At 48.5% G+C, this 24,562-nt stretch overlaps 1 protein-coding gene across 1 annotated transcript in view; it reads left to right on the top strand.

Annotated features, from left to right (window-relative positions):
• Positions 1 to 5,728: 5,728 nt before the first annotated feature.
• LOC138580913 (serine protease 27-like) overlaps positions 5,729 to 24,562 on the top strand; it is a 205,155-nt gene continuing 186,321 nt past the window's right edge. The window contains exon 1 of the mRNA XM_069651844.1: positions 5,729 to 5,994. Coding sequence (XP_069507945.1) covers positions 5,946 to 5,994 — 49 coding nt within the window. The 5' untranslated portion in view covers positions 5,729 to 5,945. The remainder of the gene's footprint in view (positions 5,995 to 24,562) is intronic.

The following is a 24,562-nucleotide window of genomic DNA, read 5'->3' as shown; positions in this document are numbered from 1 at the left end:
CACGGCTTCAAGGGATAGCCACCATCACCTGCATGAGAGGGGAATGAAGGTAAGTGTTTGTACATTCATGGCGGACAACTGTACTAGTCTTTCATGGCAGCAGGTAATTTCTGCCCATACACATGTCCCTGGATGCATTGGCCCCATTTACGACCCCGCTATGTGTCCTGTGCAATGGGATGATGGAGTGGGTAGCATCCTCAGGATGGGTTATGGTGTGCACTCACATCTTGTTGCACGTGCATCATATATGCATGCAGCAGTGTTGGAGTGAAATCATTGATGTGTTGTGTTCTGTGAGATTTGGTAGTAGGGAGTGTTGGCTGTTGTCAGTAGCATATTCGCACCACGCTGTGGTATCCCTGTTAGGTAAATTTCAATGCACTCCCAAGGATGACTCTCCGTTGTGGTGATATGCTGGAGGCAGCGACATAGTGCATATGCAGTGCATGGTGCTAGATGCCCTTACGGTGTGTGAGGGCCGCCGATGAGTGGTGCATGTGTTGTGGGATGTGGCCTGGTCACCTGTTAATCATGTAGTGTTAGGTGTCGGCCTTACTTCATCACTGTGGGATTTGGTAGTCATGCGCCGTTTCACTGGCTCTGGGGCACAGTGTTCGGTGAGGTGCACATCATGCACTGGCGTCAACAATTCCACCTAGGTGGAGTATGCAGGCACCCACCTCACAACCCCGATGCACTGCCATGGCCCAGTCAAGCAACTCGCCAAGCACGTCGTCCAGCATGTCGCTCCATATAGCGTGATAGCGTTGAGTTTCGCAAAACCAAAGAGTCATGAGTTGATCCTGGATATCGGGCATAGCAATGTGTGATGATCTTGCTCACATTGCATACCATCTGCATGTTGATGGAGTGGTATTGCTTGCGGTTGCGATATGCCACCTCCATGGCATGCGGGACCACCAACTCCACGTGGGTGCAGTCAAGGGCACCTATACAATTTGGCATGCCTGCCAGTGCATGGAAGGCAACTTTTGTATCGAATATCTCCTGGGGAGTCTGTGGTAGGGATATGTAGCCCCTTGTGTGCTTGAGGAGGGCATCCAGCACTTGGTTCAGTGTCCGGGAAAATAAGGGTTGTGATATGCCATGCATGTGCCCCACTGTGTGCTGGTAGGTGCGTGTGGGAAGGAAGTGGAGCACAGACACTACCTTCAGTAGAGGGGGTATGGCAGTGCGTATTTCTATGAGGCTCACTATGTCGTCGTGTATCAGGTCCACTATGGTAGTGATGGTGTCACGGTCAAGCCGGTACAGGGTGAGGATCTGCTCTGATGTTAGGTTGAAGGGGGTGGCTCTAATGCGAGGGATTGGGGACTGTCTGTGTGGTAACGGTGGCTGCACTGGTGGGGCATGCTGGGCCTGTCTCACCCTCCTTTTACTCCCATGTATCCTCTGTGGTGGCGGCTGTGGTTGTTGTTGCTGTTGTTGTTGTTGCTGCCTTGCAAGCAGGGCCTCCAGCTCCAGTAATGCTACTACTATTGGTATCATCTTGGTTTGGGAGGTGGTGTGGTGTGTGGGTGTGCTCCTTTTGTGCTGTGCCAGACTCTATTGCCTCCACCTGTGCTGATTGTGTGCACCTGTGGCTCTTGGAAACACTGTTCAGGGTTCTTAACACGTTCTCGGAGATGCCAGTAATTACTCCATGCCGGTATGGTACTTTTCGGGCTTCAGGAGGCCGTTATTTGCATGTCCGCATTACTCAGGATCAGCTCCGGTTTACCGCATGCTGCTAATATCGGCATGGTGTGTCGCGCGCGCGACCCTAGACCGCTATTTAAAGCATTGTACTTTCCGGTGCCGTAAATAGCGGTCTGGTTGGTCAGAATAGCCCGTAGCGGTAAGCGACGCCGGTAATCCTTTACCGGCATCGTTTTTCCCTTACCTCCAACCTCGGAATGACCCCCAGTGACTGGCTGCATCTGGCCACTCTTAATGCTCGCTCTGCTATCAAACACTCTGCTGACAACTGCCTCCTTCTTGAAGACCTTGCCCTAGATATCGTTGCTCTCACTGAGATGTGGTTCAAGGCCAGCTCAGTCACTGCTTTTGACTCCCTTCTCCCTGATGGCTACAAGATCATCTCCAAGCCCCACCCTAACCGTGCTGGTGGTGGGGTTGCCCTGATCTTATCTCAGTGGATCCCTTCTTCCCTTATACCCACCCAGCCATAGACCTCCTTCGAGAGCCTGGTCTGCAAGCTGGTCATCTGTCTCACTTCCTCGCTGACCATTGTCACTATCTACAGGCCACCTGGCTCTATAACCCTATTCCTCTCAGAATGGGCTGATTTCTCCACCTCTTTCCTCACATCCACCTCTAAACTCCTCCTGCGGTACTTCAACATCCATCTTGCATACATGCCAACATTCAGACGCTCCCGGGAGGGAGATTTCCACAGGAAAATCGGGAGGCATACATTTCCCCATAGCAATGCATTGGGGCTATAGTTATTTTAGGCGGGAGACCGTGAAAAATAGCAATATTTTTTACTGAAAAATCGGGAGTCTCCCGCCTAAATCGGGAGGGTTGGCATGTATGATCTTGACTCATTATTCACAGCGTCCACTCTATTCTGTGACCTCTGCACCTTGCTCTCCATCTCCATTCTCCCCTCTGGTCCTACCCACTCAGCTGGACACACTCTCGATGCCCTGATCCACATTGATCTTTTTCTCTCCCCCTCACTTACCACCCCACTCTCTTGGTCAGACCACTCCCTCCTGGCCTCGCACCTGGGTCCTCTCTGCCACCCAACCGCACCTCCCCCAGCCTTGTTCATGTACATCCACCCATTGAAACGAGTGTCAGCTGCTGCCTTCACATCCACCTTCATCCCACCTTATCCCCCCAACCCCTCTACCTCTGATTCCGCTCTCAGCAACCTCAATATTGCCATCACTAACACTCTCGACATTCTTGCCCCAGTCATGAGGATCCACCTAAAACATGGCACCAGGCTTATCACCTGGTACGACTTTGAACTTGCAGTCCTGAAACGCAAGTGCAGAACGGAAGTGGCAGCCCTCAGGCTCACCCTCTGACAAACGGGCCTGTCACATTATCCAAAGACAATACAGACTTTCCATCTGTTCCAAGAAAAGGGCCCACATCCAGGCATGAATCTCTGGTGCTTTCAACAACATGGCTGAACTCTTTAAAATCTGCAAGGAACTAGCCAACCCTCTGCAATGCATTGGCCACTCACATCCTGAGCACTCTATCTTCCATATCCCCCTCCCGTCCTCCCATTCCCTTGCCACCTATGACCTCCCATCCTCCCACTACCTTTCTCTCCTCCTATCACATCCGACGAGGTCAGTAGAGTCGTCTGCTCTATGAAGGTCTCCTCCAAACAAGCCCCCCCTGTTCTTCCAGAACTATTAAGGACAATATCGGCTCACCTGCCCCTGCATTTGCTGATTTCTGGAATCACACTCTTTCTACTGGGTCTTTCCCCTCTTACCTCAAGCACTCTCTTGTCCGCCCCTTCTGAAAAAACCTTCCACGGACCCCTCATGTTCGGTTAACTACCGGTCCATCTCTATCACCCCCTTCCTTGGGAAACTCTTGGAGAAGCTGGTCTACCCCCCTACTGGTCTAGCATACTGAGCTTGTTGGTTGCCTACGTGACCATAAATCTGGATACCGAGCATAAAGAGGCACGCAAACTGCTCTCCTGAACACCCCTGAAGAACGGCTTGCATCTCTTGACTCTAACTCTCTAGCTGTTCTCATTCTACTTGATCTACCCTCTGCATTTGATACGGTCAACCACTCCATCCTCATAAAACAGCTCCACGATACACTTGGTATCTCATAGCGGGCACTGGACTGGCTGACCTCCTTCCTCGCTGACTGTCTCTCCCAGGTTATCATGGGCTCTTTCTCCTCTCCCACCTCTATCTTCACCTGTGGCATTCACCAGGGCTCCAATCTTTCTCCCTGGCTCTATAACATCTATCTCGCTCCGCTTGCTCACCTAATTTCCACTGTGTCCCCTTACTTCCAGTATTATGCAGATGACGCACAACTCTTCTTCAAACTTCCCTCTGATCCTCTCCTTAATTCCTCCATCATTCCTGACTGCCTATCTGCCATCCAGTTCTGGTGCTTCCCCAATGATCTCTGCCTCAATGCCAGCAAGACTGAGCTCCTTCCCATTGGGACTTCTGCTCCCTCTTTTTTCCCTTCACGCTGGCCCCCCTCTATGGGCTCTCCCCCTTCTCCTTCTTCTGAAGCCAGAAACCATGGAATTATCTTTGTCTCCTCTCTTTCCCCCCTCACATCCAGGACCTTGTCAAGAAGTCCCACTTTCAACTCTACCTTCTCAAAGTAATCCTTCTTTTCCTCACTTCCCCCAAGAAGCTCAATGTCTCTAGAGCTCTGGTACTCTCTAGGCTGGACTACTGAAACAGCCTCTTCCTCTCTACATTCCCTCCAGCTTATCCAGAATAGGGCTGAAAGACTTTTCCTTGGCTTCAGGCCCAGGGACTGCATCGCTCCAGCCCTAAAATCTCTTTACTGGCTCCTGGTTGCTGCAAGGATCAAATTCAAATCCCTCTGCATCATCCATAAGTCTGTCTGGGGCCGGGTACCACGCTATCTACAACTGGCTCTAATACTCTCCCTCCAGACCTCTATGCTCCTCCGGCGCCAACTCTCTGCGTGTCAAGCGCTTCTCTGAGCTGGTTGCCATTCTCTTTCCTCCACTGGCTCCCTCCTCTTGAACAGCCTCCCCCTTCCTCTATGTCTTGAGCCAGATTGCCTCAAATTCCGGAGGTTCCTCAAGACTTTCCTTTTCACGTCCTCCTTCCCCCTCTCCATCCTTTGCTAAACCCCAAAGTCACTGAGATTGGTTACCAGGGTACTTATGTGTCCTGGGTCCATTCCTGCACCCCCTCCCCCCAATCGCCCTTAAGCCTCCGCCCACTCCCAGCACTTGCCTTCGGGTGCCCACTAGTCTGTGCTGTCTCACAGGCCTGCACTTACTGTATTGGCAGTTGACCACTCTTACCAAATTATCTCTGCCAGGCACTTAACAGCTGCTTGCAACTCACTCCCTGACACTTCCCTCTGTGGAACTCCCAGCACTTACCCCCCTCCCTCGTCCTTTCTCTCTGCACTTGCACGTTCTGAATGTTCACATGGCCCAGTAGGACCTCCTCTTTCTTACTCTTCATTATATTTGCCTCTCATTGCCATGTTCCCTCTCTGTTGCCCTGTAGGCGCTTTGAAACACAATTTACTTGATGTATAAGCGCCTTAGAAATGCACGATAAATAAATAAATAAATAAATAAATAAATAAACCAGAGTGCACCTCTGCTGTCTGGGAATTGAGGTGCGTGCTTCTTAGATGAAAATGGTTTTGCAATTACAACTCTTCATGTCAGATAGGAGTGGTTAGAATAAACAGGAGTGGGCAGTAATTAGATACTTTGGAGTGGGAGGTGGAGAGAGCCGGTGGTGGTGATAGCCTTAGCGGCTAAGGCCAACAAACAACCTGTAGCCAACACACACACGAAACGCTTCCTTGGCCCTGTGTGCGCTATATTTCCCCGCGACTTAGCTATACTGCCAGGAAACTGGACTTATCGTAAAAAGTCCAACCTGTAATCTTTGTACGCAAGCAGAGAGGTGAGCAGCTGACAGCCTACGTAGTTCATCCATAGCTTCCTGCTAGGGCAGCGAACAGGGTGCAGCTGAGCTGGACAGAAAGACCAGTTTCTTTCACAGGAATGCGCGAATCCATTCTCTGGTGTCTCCTGCCCCGGGGTGCCGAATTCTCCCCTGCAAACCCGCCACACCCAGCCACCTGAAGGGGAGGCCTTCGCTTCACCCGTTTCTACCTGTTTATCTCACATCGCTGCATTGTTTTTTCTTTCTGCACTGAAGACTCGCCTGCGTCACAAGGAAGAGGAAATGGAAGTACCGGGCCTCTGCTTAATTGGTCTCCTTTACCTGAGCGCAGGTAAGATTCTTCGCGTTCCTCGACACGGGTCTGTGTCTCCCCTCTCCTTCATCCTGACAGAGGTACACATCTGTGCCCTCCTTCAGCTGGGCACAGATAAAAGACATTGGTCTTTACACCTTGTCACGCTTCAGTATTTGCACTGTATCACCTTTCGCAAGTAAGCAGTTGCTCTCCAAACCTTGGCACAAGTAGCGGTCTGTGCCCTGCGTGTGTGCCCTGCGTGATTTGGGCAGTCATTCACCTGGGCACGAAGCAGCTTTTCCGCTTTAACCCCCTGATGAAATAAGAGTCGCTTCCCCTCTTGACTTGTATAGCCCCCTTTATCTGGGCAGCACTGCGTCATCGCCTAGGCATGGATACGGCTTTGCTCCGTATATTTGTGTCATTGTAAAGATAAACGCCATTGCTCTTTTTTTCACTGTAGGGGGTAACAACTTTTAGTGCCCCCTTCAGCTTTGTATAGGCGCGATGCTGTTCTCCTTACCTGCCCCTGTAGAGCTCCGTTCTACTTCCGAAAGAACAGCACGTCGTTGCAGCCCATCCTCTGACTGGCACAGTTCGGACTCCTCCTTTCCCATTTGCTCTGTATCATCTAGCACACGTGTGACTCGTCCTTCTGGCACAGAGTAGTCTTTATTCTCTGTTGCATCTTACAGGTCGGCCTTTTTCTTCCCCCAGGTGCTTCTTTTTTCTTTCGGTAGTGAAAATACTCTTCCTTCTCTCCGCCCCGGCATGTGGGAGCCTTTGCTCTCTATCATCTGGCACAGTATTAATCTTGCCAGCTTCCTCGTGGCACAGACGAGCATCTGCTATCCTAGACTCTGGTCCGAGTCTGTACCCTCCTAAACTGACCACAGGAAAGTCGCCCCCCCCCTTCTTTCTCCCGGAACAGGTGAGCCTGCTTTCCTCCCCCTAGGCCCCCCATCGTCTGGCAGAAGATTGATATCTCGCCTTCTTTCTCCTGGCAACGATGAGAGTGTGCCCTCATCTACCTTGGCACGGAAGTGCGTGCTCCCTATCATAAGGCGCAGGTCAAACTCCCCACTCCCTCTGGCCTGGCAGTAGTGACTCTGCAACTTTCCTTCCCATTGGCACAGGTAATCCTAACGAGCCATTCTGCTGCCAGGAGCCTGTGCCCATGAGAAGTGGCAGTTGTATCACTCTGAGGAGAGAGTCTGGGTCATAACCTGCGCTCTACCTGGCAGGAGGTCAGCTCCTCAAGATTCCCCCAAGATTCACAACAGCAGCCACCTCTTTTAGATTCTGTGATTCTAATTAGAAGTTTCCAAATATTGGAAGAGCCGCATGAAAAGGTGACCTTGTCAGGCAAAGAGAGATTTCTGAAAGCTTTTAACGTTTCTTATCTGGGATTCGAACTAATCGTTCTGAAACCTCGTGGCGTCTCTTTATGGCAGGGACATGCCAAACATTAATTTTATAGCACGTGTTCACTTTTATTAAAAGAATGTCTGCTGTTAGAAGAGCATTTCATACAAGGTTTTTAGACGATGTTGTCTATGAGTAAACCTTCCCTGACTATATCCTTACCGACGCATTGTTGCGTGTGCCCTATTTTTTTTTTTTCAAAACAATTTATTAATTTTCCACACACAAATAACATCAGTAAAAGTAACAGTGTTTCACATTTTTCAGAACGAACAAAATACAAAACAATATAAGCATCTGAAATAGCTCCTACCAACAAATGACCAACCCTAGTGAAACAAATTCAACAAATTAACATGAGTTAATTACATAAGACAACACAAACACAAAAGACAACACAAAGGACCCTATTTCTGTTATGTCTGCACATTCTTTTTTAGTGGTTATTAGCATTGTTATTTTTTAGGTCAATTTTGCTGGATGAATTATTGTTGGATTTTGTTTTTCTACTGTTTAGGTAAAAAAAAAATATATATGTGGAAACTAACCACAATAAAAAGTATAAAAAGAAAGAAAAAAAAAGCTTTTCAGCAATCACATCTTCTCTGAATGTTTAGATTCGGGGGAGAAACCCATCGCCAAAGGGAAGGTTGTACATAAAAAGCATGTGGCCTCGTTACGATTTTGGGGGTACCTTCGTGCTTAATCTGCCGAATTACTGCCAAACTGGATCACTCAGTTTTGTGGATTCACCATGAGAGGACAAGTGGTGGTAATTCCCCATTTTTGAAGTCCATAAAACTCCATGGGGAGTTTCGCCAGGGTCACTGCCAGTGACCATGTGGTAAATCTGAGGATTTTTGGGGTTAAAGTGGGGGATTCAACACCAGCCTTTTGCCAGGGGGAAATCCATCACTTTACATCCAAAATTATAATTTAGCGGTGCAGAAAAACAGTGCTCATTCCATTACCGCCCAAAAAGTGGCATTGATGGAATTACAACCACTTTTTTCCTGCACCTTCAAACTTGCAATGAGAATTTTTGCCCTGCTTGGCATCGCATTCGATACTTTGATTGCACTTTGCTTCAGTTTTTACTCTTTGCTGGCGCTTGTGCCAGCAAGAGGTAAACTATTGCTCGATGATGGCACTCATGGGTTTTTGAAGAAACAAAGCACGTTGGGCCTCATTACAAGTTTGGTGGTATCTCTGTGGCCAATCCACTGAGACACAACCAAACAGATTTATCATTACCACCGCTTGGTCCAGTGGAATTACTGCCGCATTACAAGTGGTGGTATGACGGTGTTAGTCCCCATTTATGGAGTCCAAAAGACTAAAGGGCCTCATTCCGGGTTTGGAGCTAACCATGGAGTAATTAGCTCCATGTTTGCCTCCGAAACCGTCCCAAATCCGGCATGGTGAATGGAGTAATTACCGGTCCATTCCAGGGTTGTAAGGACCGGTAATTCCCCATTCACCTTTTGCCCTTCCCCATTCCCATTACTGCCCCATAGGGCTCAATGGGAATGGGGAAGGAGGTAATTATGGCACCGTAAATTACGGTACCGTAATTACCTCCGAGGTACCTTTGCGGGTCGCGTACTTAACTCCTGCTAAAAGCAGGAGGCAAGGAAGGACCCGCAAAGGGAACTCCGAATACGGAGGTAAGGGATTACCGGCATCGGCACCCTTACCAGTGCCGGTAATCCCTTACCTCCAACCTCGTAATGACCCCCTTTGTGGGGATTTTGGCAGAATTACCACAGTGGTAATTCTGCTGAAATTTCCGTTTTTGGTGTTAAGGTGCAGAATTACCTCCAGCATTTTGCTAGAGGTTTTTCCTCCATCTTTCCTCCAAACCCATGGTTCGGCGATACGGTAATGTGGCGGTAATGCATTGCTGTGAGGACCTGAGGATTCGACAGCAGCCCCAGGCAATGAGGTTAGTCCCTAGGTACATGAAGATGCTCACTTGCAACAGTGGGAGTGACTTGGCTTTTGGTGGCAATCCCTGGCAATTGTGCGGTGAGGAAAGTGGAAATCATTTTCAAAAAGGTGTTATTTTCATGGAGGGCACCACCAGCCTTTGCAATTCTGTGCAGTTGGGTCCCCACCATCCAATTTTCATCATTTCCAAAACATAGCGAAAAAAAACTGTCGCAGACACATGAAAGCACCTTCAGCTCTGCGTATTGGAAACAGTGTAAATGCGTCTCAAAATTAACAATGGCGGGTAGCGTTTACAATGGATTCCTAAGGTATCTACTGTTTTTTTTTGCCGGAGCTAAGAACTAGAAGATACCATAGGAATCCATTGTTTTAACGCTGGTAAGAAAATGTCATGCTGGTGTTAAACCATGTGGGTTGATTCTCCTGTATTGGTTTAATAGGTGCCAAAACAGGCGTAACAATTTCACTAACACCGGATTTACTACCTATTGTAGTGATGTGGGAGACTATAAAATAGCCCCAACACCTTTCAATGGAGTGGGCATCTGGGGATTTGGTGGAATTATCGGTCAACGGTTTGATGGCAATCCCTGCCAATGGCATGAACACTGAGTCATTTGGTGGCAGTACATTACATGTCAATGGTGTGAGTACTGTGAGGGATCAAGAGTAAGACTCAGACACAGTGGCTGTTTTTCTGTGTTTATCAAAGACTTTTATTTTCAAAAGAAAAAGAGGGGTTGGGGAAATCCCTTCCTATCCCTGACTCTAAGAAGGGTTTCCCTGCCTCAACAAAACTGAGGAACGCCTGTGTCAGGATGTCTAAAGCAAAAGGAGTTCTCTGCCCTGTGTCCAAAATCATGAGCTGACCCTCACACACTAAACTCAATGTAGCATGAAATGGGGAATGTCTCTTGGCCGAACACCTGCAGCTTCCTTCCAAAGTTCCAAATATAAAGTCTCTAAGGTTCAGAAAAGAAAAATGTATTTTTTTTTTTAATTTACTGGGTAATTATAACGCGCCTATACAGCAAAGGCGTTTTAAGGTTGCAACATGACAAAAGAGGGGGGTGGGACAGAGATGAAGAATAACAAAAAACGGTCCTACTAGGCCTTGTGTCATTCAGATCGTGCAAGTGCAGTAACAAGAAGTGCAGGGGAATGAGAGAGGTGGGGGGAAGTGCCGGTCAGAGTGGAATGCACTAATGCTAAGGAGGGAAAGGAAGTGCAGGTCAGAGTGGAGAGCGTGTAAGTGCTGGGTGGGGGATCAGGATGGGGAAGAGGGCCTCTTGCCTAGGCAAATGCTAAGGGGGGCTAGGTGGACAGGTGCCAGGGGAATGTAGCAAGTTCAGGTAATGAAGGACCATATGCTAAGTGCGAGTACGGGGCTGGATGGGCTTGATAGGGTTGCAGGCCCTGCCAGGCTAGTACAGGGGGAGGGAGCATGGTAGGGAAAGTGCAGGTTTGGGGGGGGTTGGGGAGGCAGAGCTGCTGGGGTAGACTGGCCGAGAATGCCTCTTAGGAGGTGCAGCTGTAAGTGGGCCTTTTTGGCAAGGCCCGTGATGTGAGGAGAGAAGGAGAGAGGAGTTGAAGATGACACCAAGGTTTTTTGCCACGCAAGAGGGTGAAGGGAGGGGGCCCAAGGAAGGTGGCCAGAGAGTAGGAGTGAAGGAGGGAGATGGGGTCCCAATAAGAAGGATTTTAGTCTTACTGGCATTAAGGCAGAGATTGTTAGCAACACACCATGCCTGAATAGCAGTCAGACAGTATGGAATTAGAGAGGAGGAAGAAGAGGCAGTGGAGGGAAGCTTGAAGGAGAGCTGCATGTCATCTGCATAAAACTGGAAGTGAGGAGAGAAGGAGGAGATCAAATGGGCAAGAGGGGCAAGGTAGATATTGAAGAGCCACGGCAAGAGGATAGAGCCCTGAGGGATGCCGCAGGTGGAAAGTGTGATGGAGGAAAGAAAAGGTAGCAGTTGAACCTGAGATGGTCGGTCAGAGAGGAAGGAGGTCAACCAATCCAGTGCCAGGTCCATGATGCCAAGGATATCATGGAGCCAATTCATATGGGAGGCATAATTGACTTTATCAAAGGATGAGAACGGAAGGAGAGTTGGAATCAAGATTTGAGAGCAAGTCTTTACGGGTGTTCATGAGTGCAGTTTCTGTGCCTCTGGATGCTCTGAAGCGCGACTGGTGCTCGTGGAGACAACCAACAGATTCAGCATTGTGGATCAGCTGAGAGATGACCACCTTCTCCAAGAGTTTGCCCAGGAAGGGGGTAATTGATTGATTGATTGAGATATTTATAACACGCGGCAGGACGAATCAAATCATATCAAGGCGCAGATGAAGTATAACAGAAGTCGCTCCGTCACCATCATGTGGCAACAGGGTTACACTTGTATCTTAGACTAATTTCAATACCTTATTTGAAGAAGTATATTTTTTATTTTTTTCGAAATACTGTCAGGGTATCCACTTTTCTCAACTCCAATGGAAGACTGGTCCAAAGTTTTTTGCCAAATACGGAGAATGTACAGTCTCCTGTGGATGGAGATAGGGCGTTAGTTACCCGGGCAGTAGGGGTCGGCTGAAGGCTTTTAGAGGACACAAGGATTGCTTGAGGGGTAGTGGGAAGGAGCCCGTGGCAAAGGCATGATTCCAGAAATCAGCCAAGACTGGAGCAAGGGAGGCAATGTTGTCCTTGCTAGCTCTGGAGGAGCAGGGGAGCACCTGTTTGGAGCAGACTTTCATAGAGCGTACTTGTCTAGAGACCTCATCCGGTGATATGGGCGAGAAAGAGGAGAGTAGGAGGGAAGGGGAAATGGGGGCCAAGGGAGGCCTGTGAGTGGGTGAGGGAGAAAGAAAGAGTGTAGAGCTAAGTGAGGACAGGGTGTCCTGAGATTTAGTTATGCAGTGAGTGTCCAGTGCAGTGCAGAGGGTCAGGGTCAGGGATGGCAGAGGATAAGTAGAGACTGCAGTAGGATTGGGGAGTTCCTTGCAGATTTTGAACAGTTCAGCTCTGTTGTTAGTAGACCCAGAGATGTGGGTTTGGATATAGGCCTTCTTCTTCGGGTACATGGAGAGTCTGTATAGCTTTTGGAGCAGGTGGCAGGCCAGTCTGTCAGAGGATGTGCTCAAAGCCTGCCACTTCCACTCAGCAACTCTGCACTTGTGTTTCAGAGAGGCTAGGCTGGAATCATACCAGGTGTTGCACTCTGAGGCAGGCTTCATGCAGATCCGCATTACAGGGGCAAGGATGTCCAGAGTGTTGATGATGGAGAGGTGAAGATTAGAAAGGACTATGTCAATGTGAGAGTCAGTAGCCAAAGTGGGGGGGAATGAAAGTGGCAGCAAAAGCAGCAACTGACACTCGCCTCATCGGTCGAATGACAGAGAAGGAGACTGGCAATGTGGGCAGAGGCTTGGCTGGGGAACCCAAGAGATCCAGGTGAGAAGACAGGTGTGCATGGTCCGACCAGGAGAGAGGTGTAGTGAGCGGGTTGGAGGTGGAGATGTCTTCTGAGATGAGAGCATCTAAGGTGTGTATGGCTTCGTGCGTTGGACTGGATGGATGAATAGTGAGGGAAAGAGAGTCACAAAGGCTACAGAAGAGTCCAAGGGCAGTATCAGGAGAGTCAAGGTGAATATTAAAGTCTCTGAGGATGAGAATCTTGGAAGTGAAGGCCAGGAGAGAAGAAGTGAGGTCAGACCACTCCAAAAGGAAGAGGAAGACCGGACCAGGGGTCCTGTATATGATGGCAAGAGTGAGAGGAACAGAGAGACACCAAGCCTGCATACGAGGCATTCGAAGGAAGAGTAGGTCTGAGTGGGTATGATAGTAGCAGGGACCCATTCAGAGAAGATCAGGGCCACTCCACCCCCAGACCGGATAGACCTGGGCTTAGAGAGGATTTTGTAGCCCTCCGGGAGGAGTGTATCAAAGGTAGTGACATAGCTGGCAGTGAACCACATCTCAGTGAGAGCGAGGACCTCAATGTCGAAGTCTTCAAGGAGGTGGCAGGTGTCAGAGGAATGGTTAATGGCAAAGCAAGAGTCGAGGGTTGCTAAGTGGAGCTGGTTGCCTCCTTTGAAGGTCTTCCGAGGAAGGGTACAGGAATTTGGTATGCCTGTCAGTGGTGGCAAAGGGTCCAAAGGGGTGGCAGAAGGAGGACTGGCAGGAGAAGGGAAGAAGTTGATGAGAGACAGAAGATGCCCATCAAGAAGGAGAAGGTTGGGCTGAGAGCTCTGGACTATGACAGGGCCATTCTGGTAGACATTAGTGATGCCCCTAAAGGACGGGAAATATGCCAAGATTACTTTCCATCGGGTTCCACCATTAATGGGAAAAGAAGAAAAAGGGGAGAGGACTGAGACCATATGGGGAGTTCAAAGGTCCAGAGAGGGAACGACAAAGAGGACAGTCTGCCTGGAAGAAGAGTTGACGTAGGTGTCAGCGATGGGCATGCCTAGATTGGTGACCAGGAGATCTTTGTTGAACGTTTTCCTTCCAGGCTTTGAGAGAGAGATAGGATAGGTGATAGAGTATGAGTTAGCGTAGATAGGGGAGGTGGAAAGCACCCTGGAGGGAGAGGGCTGAGTGATGGAGGGGGAGAAAGGAAGGGTCGGAGAAACTGCACAATGCACGACAAAATCACCAGGCGGCCTATCAGCAAGACAGGTGCAAACTAATCAGGTGCACGAAGAAGGAAGTCCAGACCAATTAAGAGAGTCCCGCGTCAGACAGAGGGTGAGCTCAGGAAAGAGGCTAAGAGATTTGATCCTTTGATGTAAAAGCCCTTCTACGCATTTTGCCCACCCCTTCTTTGAGGTCTGGCATCTCCCTAGCCAGGTTGTCTTTCAGTACACAAGCATTAAGCTCCTCTTTGGTAAATATCACAGGGGTTCCTCACCTTGGGTGCCCCTGTGCTCTGCTCAGGGTGAAGGCATATCAACAGGCTCCTCATACGCTGCTCCTCTTATGTATTTCCCAATGCCACCTTTCTGCTGTCTGAGAGATGTTGCGGACCCCAGAATTAGTTTTGTATGTGGGAACCCAGACTTCCTTCAGCTCATAGAGCTGGGGCTACTGCTAACTGATCTTGCAGAGCTTGGATCCACTGAATACCCACTTGGGGCAGTGTGCTTTCAGTCTTTATATTGAGTTTGACACTGGCCAAAAAAGTCTCAGAAATGCTTTGGAGTAGGCTAATATGGCCTGAACTGATGAGGAGTGGGAGTTTCTCTAATTCAGAGAGAATATCGTCTTGCGAAAACCATCATCCAGATGGCCCTCTTTCAATCATCCCAGGCGACCCAGTCACTGCACTGGACCGGATATGACTATGTGCTAGGTCTCAAAGATAGGAAGGGCTGTAATACTACTCAGAAACTACTGTAGCCATAACCACAAATCGGCACCCATGAGAAGGCTCTAAGACGAGCGCACCTTCTGCCGTCCTGACACCACCGCTTCTCGCAAGCACATTGATCTCTATCCCAGATGAAGGGCCACTGCAACACCAAATGGACTTCTCTAACTTCTCTCAAGCCGCAGGTGCGATACATGAACCATACCGTGAAGCAGGGTCTCCTACCTCAGATGAGCTGCTTATTCCTCCACTCCAGTACGAGTGTGAATTCTCTGTGGATCCACTCCTGGCCGAAACCAGCTCCACTAGAGAAGGGCTTTCCCATCCCCTAGAGTCTTTCTCATTATTCAAAATGTCTCCTATATTCCACAAACCCAATGGGGATGGCTCTTGCCTTGAGTTTTCTTCCTTTACATTGAGTTTTGTCCGATCCCACAACACTTTACAGTTCTTTCTCTGGACCCATGATGCCCTTTTCAGAAAGGAGTATGGTTCTTCCCTTTTGGGCCACAATTCAAAAAGGGGTGGGGGTTTCTTACCCTGTTTTCTCAGCACTTCCTGAGGGGGTCTTTGCCCCAGTTCTCCAATCCCTGGTTTACTCTCCTGCCAGGGTCTTATTTCGCTAGTTGGATGCGGGTCCCAGAGTCACTGTATGAATGGTTTACTCTCCTGCCAGGCCTTTTTGTCTTTTCACTTGCATGCGAGTCCCAGACTCGCTGAGTGCCTGATTTACTCTCTTGCCAGGGCTCTTTGAATCCTCTCAATATTCGAGTGCAAATCTAAGGTTCACGCTCTCAACTAGCATTCACTCACTTCAGTATCCAGTTAATTGTATCTTTCATATGTCAGGCCACTGATCCTTCTTCAACTCTGTTAAATGTCTCAGCTCCCTTGTGTGGGTTTTTGCTCTTTACTAACAGCATGCAGCATCGACCCTGAAGCACACCAGTATCCCAATCTCCGTCTCTGGGCTTCCACGTTTTCTCTGGCAGCTTCAGCGTCCCACGCGTCTCACCATTTCCTCCGTGTCCATCTGCAGCCTAGGACCGCGTCCCATCAGCTTCTCGGTTCCCGCTTGGCCTTCTCCTTTGCTCGGCAGCTCCTGCGGTTCAGGATGTCAGCGCGGCAAACACTCTTTCTCCTGAGTTCCTTGGACGCTGCCCTCACCAGCTTCTTCGCTTTGATCTACAGCTCGCTTTCCTCCCGTGTCCCAACCAATAACGAGAGGACTGACTCTCCTGTTCTGTTCGGGTGTTCCATATTTGAATGTCCCGGCAACTGTTAAAATCTTCCAATGACTAGAACATTGGTTTGCTGCTTCTAGTGATCTTCATCAATCCATCCCTCTTGCTTGTCTCGTTGTTATAAAAGGGGGAGAGCTACATAAGTCCCAGAACTTGTTGTTTAAGTGTTATTAAAGGGAGGGAGATGTATGTAAGTCCCAGCATTTGTTAACAATCTCCAACGATAGGAAAACAGTGTGGGCTTGCCGCTCCTAGTCATCTTAATTCCTCCATCTTTCTTTCTCATCTCAGTATTAAAGAGGAAAGTATGCATATAAGGCTGGTGGCCAGTAAACAACATAGTTTTCTTTCATCCACCCTACAATATGTCCTACAAGAATGGGGAGGTGAAGGTGTGTTGTTAGGTCCTAATGAAACAGGGGGATACCATGTTTGACCTAGTGAGTCTATCCCACTCCCATGAGGATTGTCTCCCCTTATGTCATGTAGTCCTCCCTCAGATAGCCTCCCCCATGGTGTGGATCAGGTAGCTTCTGCCTTTCCCTGGCCACATGAGGAGAGACTTTCCCTGGAAAAGGAATGACAACATCGCTAGATTCATCACATACCCTTGCCCTTCTGAGAGTAGCTTTATTTTCTAACTCTACTGACAGTATCTCCAGTCTTTTCGTAGAGGATGGTTAGGCCGGGATTGGAATTCGACCCACCTGAGTTCTTAAGTTTACTCCTATTTGGGCCACATTGCAGACCCAATGGTCGAATTCAGGAACAGCACTGCATATAATTAACCTGGGTTGGCAAATTGCGGATTATGGTCAGATTAATCCATACGCCATTTCCCAGAATGGTCACTGGTGTCTGGGTCCAAGGATAAGTTTTGGTTTGGCCATGTACACATTGTATTTCCTTCTGAAAAAATATTTTACAGCCCTTGGGTAATAGTTGGGGATGGGTGGAACAACCCTGCTTCCATTATCTAGATCAGCCCATATTTCTTTCCGGCAACTAGACAGCTGTTTCTGGCCTTTTTTCAGGGATTTTATTTCTTTCTAGGAGAACACACTCTGACCTTATTTTCTAGGTTTAGGGTGGAGTTTTTTTTCCATAGGAATGGTGTTGAATATGGTATGACTATTTTCTTGGGTTTCGCTGATCTTATTCGGATTCAGATTACCCATAGGTTTTCTTACGCTGCTGTCAACAAGCGGGGAAGCAAAATATTCAGAGCACGATGTCTCGTGGGGTATCCGAAGCCTCCATAGGAGTAGCACCTTTGGTCGTAGGTAGGAGATGGTATATCTGATGTCTCTGATCCCTTTAAATCACTGAGTGGTGTCCCGGGGGTAGATGGTTCTCGCTCATCCTGCTTTAATGGGCAATACCCGGGAGGGAATCAAAATTCTTCCCAAGTGGGATTGGGTTCATCTCCTGTAGGAGATGAGGGTCTAGACTCGAGGATGGTATCTCTCTATCTTCTCCTTTTATTCCATTAGGGCTGGGATTTAGTATTCCCTTTCAGGGTTCTTTGAGGTTTACAAACTCTTTGGAATTAGGCGAGGGTTTTTATAGAATAGATGATTTTTCTTTCTCCTGCCGTTCCATCTGGAAACCATGTTGGTGTAGAGTACCATCAGGAGGGTTTTCAAGAGTCTCCTATCTATCTGTTGAGAAGGCTAGACCTGGAACTTGTCCCTGCAACATAGGGAACAGTTCTAGTAAGGACAACTAAGTTCAAGGGGCAACCCTTTGCAGGGTCTGCATATTCCCCACAAGAATAACATGCATAACCATGAAGAGGGGGAGGGGGAGGGATAGGAGACCATATGTTCCGCTATCGGGATGGTACCCAAAAAAAAACTTTTAATCCTGGCTGGTATATTCTCTACGTGTCCCTCAATGATGGTCGAGGGAGTACGGATGGGATCTTTATTACTTTTTCTGGTAAGGGTTGGGGGGGAGACAATTTCCCAAGTGCTTGGGGAATTAGAAAGGCTATCACTTCCTGTGGCAAGCGCCCTAATGATGGTTTTCTTGGTGTGGAGAATACTTTGGGATGTTTTCACCTGATTTCTGGGTGTTCTAACCTATCCAGGGTACTGAGTGGTACTTTCACCTTCTCCAAGTATTATAGTGGTGTCAGCCTTGTGGGAGGACATGGAGGCTGTAGGCTCCCAAATTATCAAGTTTTTCTATTTCCAAGGGGAAAGAACCTTTCAAAGAGATATGGTACAGGGAAGGTTGGCTTTTCATTACCCAAATATTTACCAGAACTACATACAGATCCCTCCTCAAGGCAAGATAGCGACGGGGATGTGGGGCCATGTTTGCCATTATCTTCTGCAAGTGGAAATCACACCATTGGAGTCCTTACCGTGGGGAGTGGCATGAAATTTCCATTTGGGTGTTTCAGGTGTTTCCAACCTCTTACTATAGGGAAAGGTGTTACCTATTCGGCCATCCGTTTGGAGTGAAAATATTAAGGCTGTAGTCTCTAGGGCATCACTAGGGCATCACAATCTTCTATTCTCAATGGGAGAGGGATCTTGCGTGTCTTGGGGTATTTGGAGATCGCATCCCTTCCCCTAATAGTTTTGACTCAGACTGATCATATCTAGAGTCAGAGTTTAACTCTGTCTCCATCTTTGAGTCACACAAAACATTTTCTGTTTCCCCCTTCCATCGAATTGTTTCCCTGGGTTCTCTCCATCCCTCGTTCTCATAGGGCTCCCATAAGGTTTCATATACCAAGAATCTTACCAGCTCAGCTCTTTTAATCTGTATCAGTCTGTGGGATGCATTTAGGAGAGCAATGTGTATCTCCTCTCCACTGGATAGGAGAAGCAGGCCTCTTAACTTTCTACTCAGCCTAATTAATTCAGAGGCATGAGATAGATAAATGAGTTGGTAGGAATCTCTACCCTAAGTGCTAGGGAGAGGATTTCATCCCTAATGGGAATTCGGTACTAGTGGGGAAATAAATGTTTATATGTATTCCCCTACACCTTTTCCCAAGTAGGAAAAATGGCATGGGAAGTCAAGGGGGAAACCCCTCACTCCCACTCTTTGTCCCAAGTGTCAAACAGGCTCTCGATTTCTTTCAAAGGGACCCAATGCACTGGAAGAAAAGATAATGTGTGGTAAGCTTTTCTCTGACATACAACTTGTGGGACTGGAACTAGTTTTCTTCATTTTGGAAATTCTCGGGGTCCGCCAGTTTGTGTCAACTGAGGCGGATCCCACTACTGGTACCATATGTGAGGGAAAAGAGTAAGACTCGGACAGAGTGGCATTTTCTGTGTTCATCAAAGACTTTTCTTATCAAAAGAAAAAGAGGGGTTGGAGAAATCTTACCTATCCCTGACTCAAAGAGGGGTTTCCCTGCCTCAACAAAACTAAGGAACATCTGTGTCAGGATGTCGGAAGCAAAAAGGGTTCTCTGTCCTGTCTTCAAAATCCTCAGCTGGCCCTCACACGCTAAACTCAATATAACGTGAACTGGGGGATGTCTCTTGGCTGAACACATGCAGCTTCCATCCAAAGTTCCAAATATAAAGTCTCTAAGGTGCAGAAACGAAAAATGAATAAAGTTCCACTACAGAAGGGCCTTCCCTTCCACTAGAGTCTGTCTGGTTATTCAAAGTGTCACTTCTCAAATATTCCACAAACCCAAAGGGAATGGCTCTTCCCTTGAGTTTTCTCAGTTTCTCTTGATTCCACAATATCAAGGAAAAGGGCCCTTCCCTTGAGTTTTCTCTGATCCCAAAACACTTTACAGTTCTTTCTCTGGACCCATGATGCCCTTTTCAGAAAGAGGTGTGGTCTTCCGTTTTGGTCCACAATTCAAAAAGGGTGGTGGGGGTTATCCCTGTTTTCTCAGCACTTCCTGGGAGTCTCTGCCCCGTTTCTCCAATCTCTGGTTTACTCTCCTGTCAGGGTTTTATTTTGCTACTTGGCTGCAGGTTCCAGACTGGCTGTAGGCCTGGTTTACTCTCCTGCCAGGGCGTTTTTTCTTTTCACTTGCATGCATGTCCCAGGCTCACTGAGTGTCTGGTTCACTCTCCTGGCAGGGCTTTTTGAGTCCTTTCAATATTTGAGTGCAAATCCCAGGTTTCAGCCCCTTTTCTACAAAACGTCTCTGCCCGAGGACCTAATGCATTAAAAATCATAAAACAAACAGTTCCTTTCCGTGTGTCCATTGGGTGAAGACTTTTCACCCCTGGATCCCCTTCTTCCGGGCTCAGACCCCTCTCGAATATTATGAGACCTGGGAAGATTCACTGCACAATCACAGTGAATAAACTGGGGCACAGCAAATAGCAAATCAATTGCACTCATTCATTTAAGTATCAGAGTTTTCAATGATTCAAATAATGCGAACATTCAATTTTTCATGTTAATATAAATCATATCGGTGTATTTTTCAACAACATACACCAGTTTAGTTCATTGAACATTACATCAGATATTTTCACACAAATAATGACTTTCGAAAAGAACACAATATTTATTATTGTCAAATTCAATGGTAATACAATTTTAAAATGAAATTCACGAATAAGTCCCAATATTTGAGTTGACCCAAGTTATTCGATGTTAATATAACAGTAGTCCTCTCATCTAACTACACGTTTCGGGAGTATCCCGCCCTTCTTTAGGTTTAAATATTGGGAGACTGTTCTTTGTAGTTCCCCTGCAATTAATTATAGAGAAAAGCTAAATCAATATTCCATGGAAATATACCTAAATTCATGTGCTAAATCATGTGAGGTGCTGTATTGCACTAACCTTCGTGCTGGACTTGGAGTGCAGTTGTTTCTAATCTTGAAGATTATGTTGTCACTGCAAGATATATGCATATCAGTATCAGGTTAGAATGGTATTGGATGTGGCGTAGGGGGACCAACCGCCAAAAAATAGCGCTGGGTCCCCCTATCGCCACACGCGGATCAGTCTGTCTTGTTCCTCATTAAAGGTAACAAACAATATGCTTACCCATGACCTGTAGTGGTGATTGCACTATCTGGGTCAGTTGTGGGTCACAAGTGGATTCCCGTCTTCCTGGAGAATTATGAGGACACTGTCCTGCAAACTATGCAATGCGTTTGTTTAGGAGGTGGTCGAGCTACTCTGTTACTTAAACATAAACAGTCTGGGATGACACTGCCTACCTGTGTATAGGTAAGCACTCCCCGCTCGTTGTGTACAATCTTTTTATACTTCCCGGCTGGATCCACTCGCTGGTAAGCGTGGTTCTTACTGAATCCCTGTTGATATACGTAAGGCGAAATGTTAAGCCTTGTGCCTCTCTCAATATATTTAAAGTACACGAGAAGTGTGTAGCGTGTAAAATTGATTTACCTAAATATCGTTGTCTTGCCGTGGCGGGGCTGTGTGGATGTTTCGTTCCTATGCTCCTCTCTGTCGTCTCGAGTTCGGTTGCTACGCAACCACGAGACTATTGTACTTGAATTAGCCTACTACTATGTCTACGGCGTCTCGCACACGGGCGCTATCTTAGAATAGCACTAAAGCTATTAAGTGTATTCATTAGTATATGTGGACATGCTCTCTAACTGTAAAACAGAGTTTAAACCACCCATAGATGTTTGTACAACATCGCAAACAACAAACACGTATATACAGCTATGATGAATGTCACATTCTGTGGCCCCCTAGGAGAAATGACGTGTCAAGCAACGCTCAAGCATCCCAAAAAAGCAAGAAAAAGAGATAAGCGACCCCTGTAGCTCACGTGCGTGTAAAAAAACAAACGCAGTACGCTGTGGCAGCCAGGACCACAAAAAATATGTATGTGATCAACACGCAGGCTAGTATGCCCAGAAAAAAAGGGGTACGTGACTAACAGGGACACCCGCATTATGAAAATGAGTGTGCGACTCACCGTCTGCCTTGCGTGTAGAAGAAGAACGCGTAGCCAACACCCACGCCAAAAGAGGAAGATCGCACTGTAGCCGCTGTGAAGTATTCGCATGTGAACCCCAATGCCTGGTAAACACATGCACCACTTTCCACAAAAAGCACGCACAGAGCGATGGAAACCCACGTGGGACCTTCAACCCGTGCCAGGGAAATGCCTGTGTGCACTTTACATCACCTATGCGCTTACGCACCAAGGGCCTTTCCTCGGAATTTACGCAAACGTGCTGTTTTTCACGTGCCAAATCACGCTGTATCAAGCTGGCCACGCGACAACACACGGAAGACCACGCTTCTGCTCAGAAAGCCGAATTACTGCCCCCCAGAGCCCCGAGCAGCCTCCCTCGAGTCAACTCCTGCTGCCTGCCTGCTGCCACCGTGCCCTGCCATTTGGTGTCTGCACATCTGCCATCTGCAGGGGTCCGGTTGCTGTGACCACCCCTGCTGGAACAGAAGACTCCCGACTGGTGTTCCATCACTCCACAGCCCAGCCACAGGACCCAGTTGCCCGCCCACACCTGCCTCGGGGGTTGCCATGTCCGACACAACACCTTCCGGGCACAAGTGGCAACCCCCAGCACAGAGGCTGAGGGCTACCAGCTTCAGTGAAAAGGAAGTTGGTATCCTGGTGTAGCAAGTTCTGGGGCATTATGATGCCCTCTTCACACCATCGTGCGCTGACAATGAAGGACGGAAGAGGATCTGGAAGGACATAGTGGGTGCCATCAACGCGGAGGCGGTGGTACCCTGTGACATGAAACACGTCCAGAAGCACTGGGAGGACTACAAGTCCAGGACCCTCAAGAAGGCCTAGCGACTCTTGGAGGCAGCGGATGCAGTGGGGTGCCGGGCCCCGCTTACCACCCAGCAGATGAGGGTCCTGGAGCGCATTCGCCCTGTGCTTCACCACCAGATCCTCAGGATGCAGGCCTGTCTGGAGTCGAGCGGTAAGTGACCATGCATTAATGTTTAAAACAGTGCATGTTGCTGTGTGCTGGTAGTTAGCTACTTGGCTGCATGTGTCACATGGGTCATGTATGGATGTGTGTGTGCAGGGATATGATGGTGCTGCATGTGAGTCCAGTCAGGCGTGACCCACATGGATGGTGTATGTGTTACAATGCATCATGCGGAGCAGCATGCGTATTGCACACATGTATGCATGACTGTGTCTGTACTTTCACATGTTTGGGGTGTGAGAGATGTGTTCTGCTGTCATGGACATGCATGATGTACATGTCCGTGTGTGTGTGCGCCATGGATGCATGACACATGTCCGTGACGATGTGTTGAATCACTGATGCAGCCTACTCATCCTTGTATCCACTGTATCTGTGAGCATATGGGGCCAGATGCATGACCCTCTGGTGATGCGTGTGCATGTGATGAGCATGTCCCATGATGCATGTGAGTTTCAGCCCACCATTGGATGTTTCTACTGTGCGGTGGAAATGGATGCAAATGTTTGTTGCATGTGCCATGCCGGTTCCTGCATGTGTGTTGCCTGCACTGACCCATGTGTTGTTGGGAGACATGATGGAAGTGACGTTTGACAGTGCCACTCATGTGCTTTTGCTTTCTGTCTAGGGGACTATTGTACAGTACCCTGATGCTTGTGTTCAATGTCTCCCTTTACACAGCGGCAAGTGAAGAATAGGGCGGGGACGGCGCTGTGGAGGAAAGCGGCAGGGATGCCTCCACCGGCCGGCGACGCAAGGCCCAGTCACCCTCCCAGGAAATTCCATCATCCAGGAGTGAGGGGACTGGTGCTGCGCCTGCCACTACGGCTGCAGCGGAAGGGGCACATGAGCCCCCAGAGGTGCTTGCAATGGCAGAAGACGGTGCAGAGCCATCCAGGTTGGTGGTGTCTATAGAGGAGGAGGAGGTCGCTACAGAGCCGCACATGGGGCCTGGTGGGGGTGGTACCACTTGTGCAAGTGGTGCAGTCCAGGGGCAGGAGGCAGCACAGGTCGCCGCGGAGGTGTCTGTGCATGTCTCTCTCCCTGACAATGTGACTGCATCACCATGCACCAGCAGGGATGCTCCGTCCCAGGCCCGTCCGCAGGTAGGGGGGAGGTCGACGTCATCTGGCACTCCTCTACCTGCGGACGAGGGGACCCGTGACCGGATGGAGTCCGTCCTGATTGGTGTCGCATTGCGCGTGTTTTCCAGGCGTTGGGGTTCACACGCGATTACTTCACAGCAGCTACAGTGCGTACTTCTTCTTTTGGCGTGAGTGTTGGTTACGCGTTCTTCTTCTACATGCAAGGCAGACGGTGAGTCGCACATGCTATTTTTCATAATGCGGGTGTCCCTGTTAGTCGCGTACCCCTTTTTCCTCCGGGCATACTAGCCTGCGTGTTGATCACATACGTATCTTTTGTGTTCCTGGCTGCCACAGCGTACTTCGTGTGTATTTTTACACGCACGTGGGCTACAGGGGTCGCTTATGTCTTTTTCTTGCTTTTTTGGAATGCCTGAGCGTTGCTTGACATATCATTTCTCCTAGGGGGCCACAGAATGGGACATTCATCATAGCTGTATATACGTGTTTGTTGTTTGTGCACACTTTTATAATGCGCAGGGACGCTACCGCCTGCCTTCGTGTGGCAGACGTGTTTAGGCCTGTGTGTGTCTTTGGCCGTGCGTGGGTTTCCCCTATTCGATTCC

This window comes from Ambystoma mexicanum, chromosome 3p, assembly GCF_040938575.1.
Source record: "Ambystoma mexicanum isolate Mex_15411 chromosome 3p, UKY_AmexF1_1, whole genome shotgun sequence".
Classification (NCBI taxonomy): Eukaryota; Metazoa; Chordata; class Amphibia; order Caudata; family Ambystomatidae; genus Ambystoma; species Ambystoma mexicanum.
Note: the sequence above shows the minus strand (reverse complement) of the source record. Positions and strands in the feature narration are given on the sequence as shown.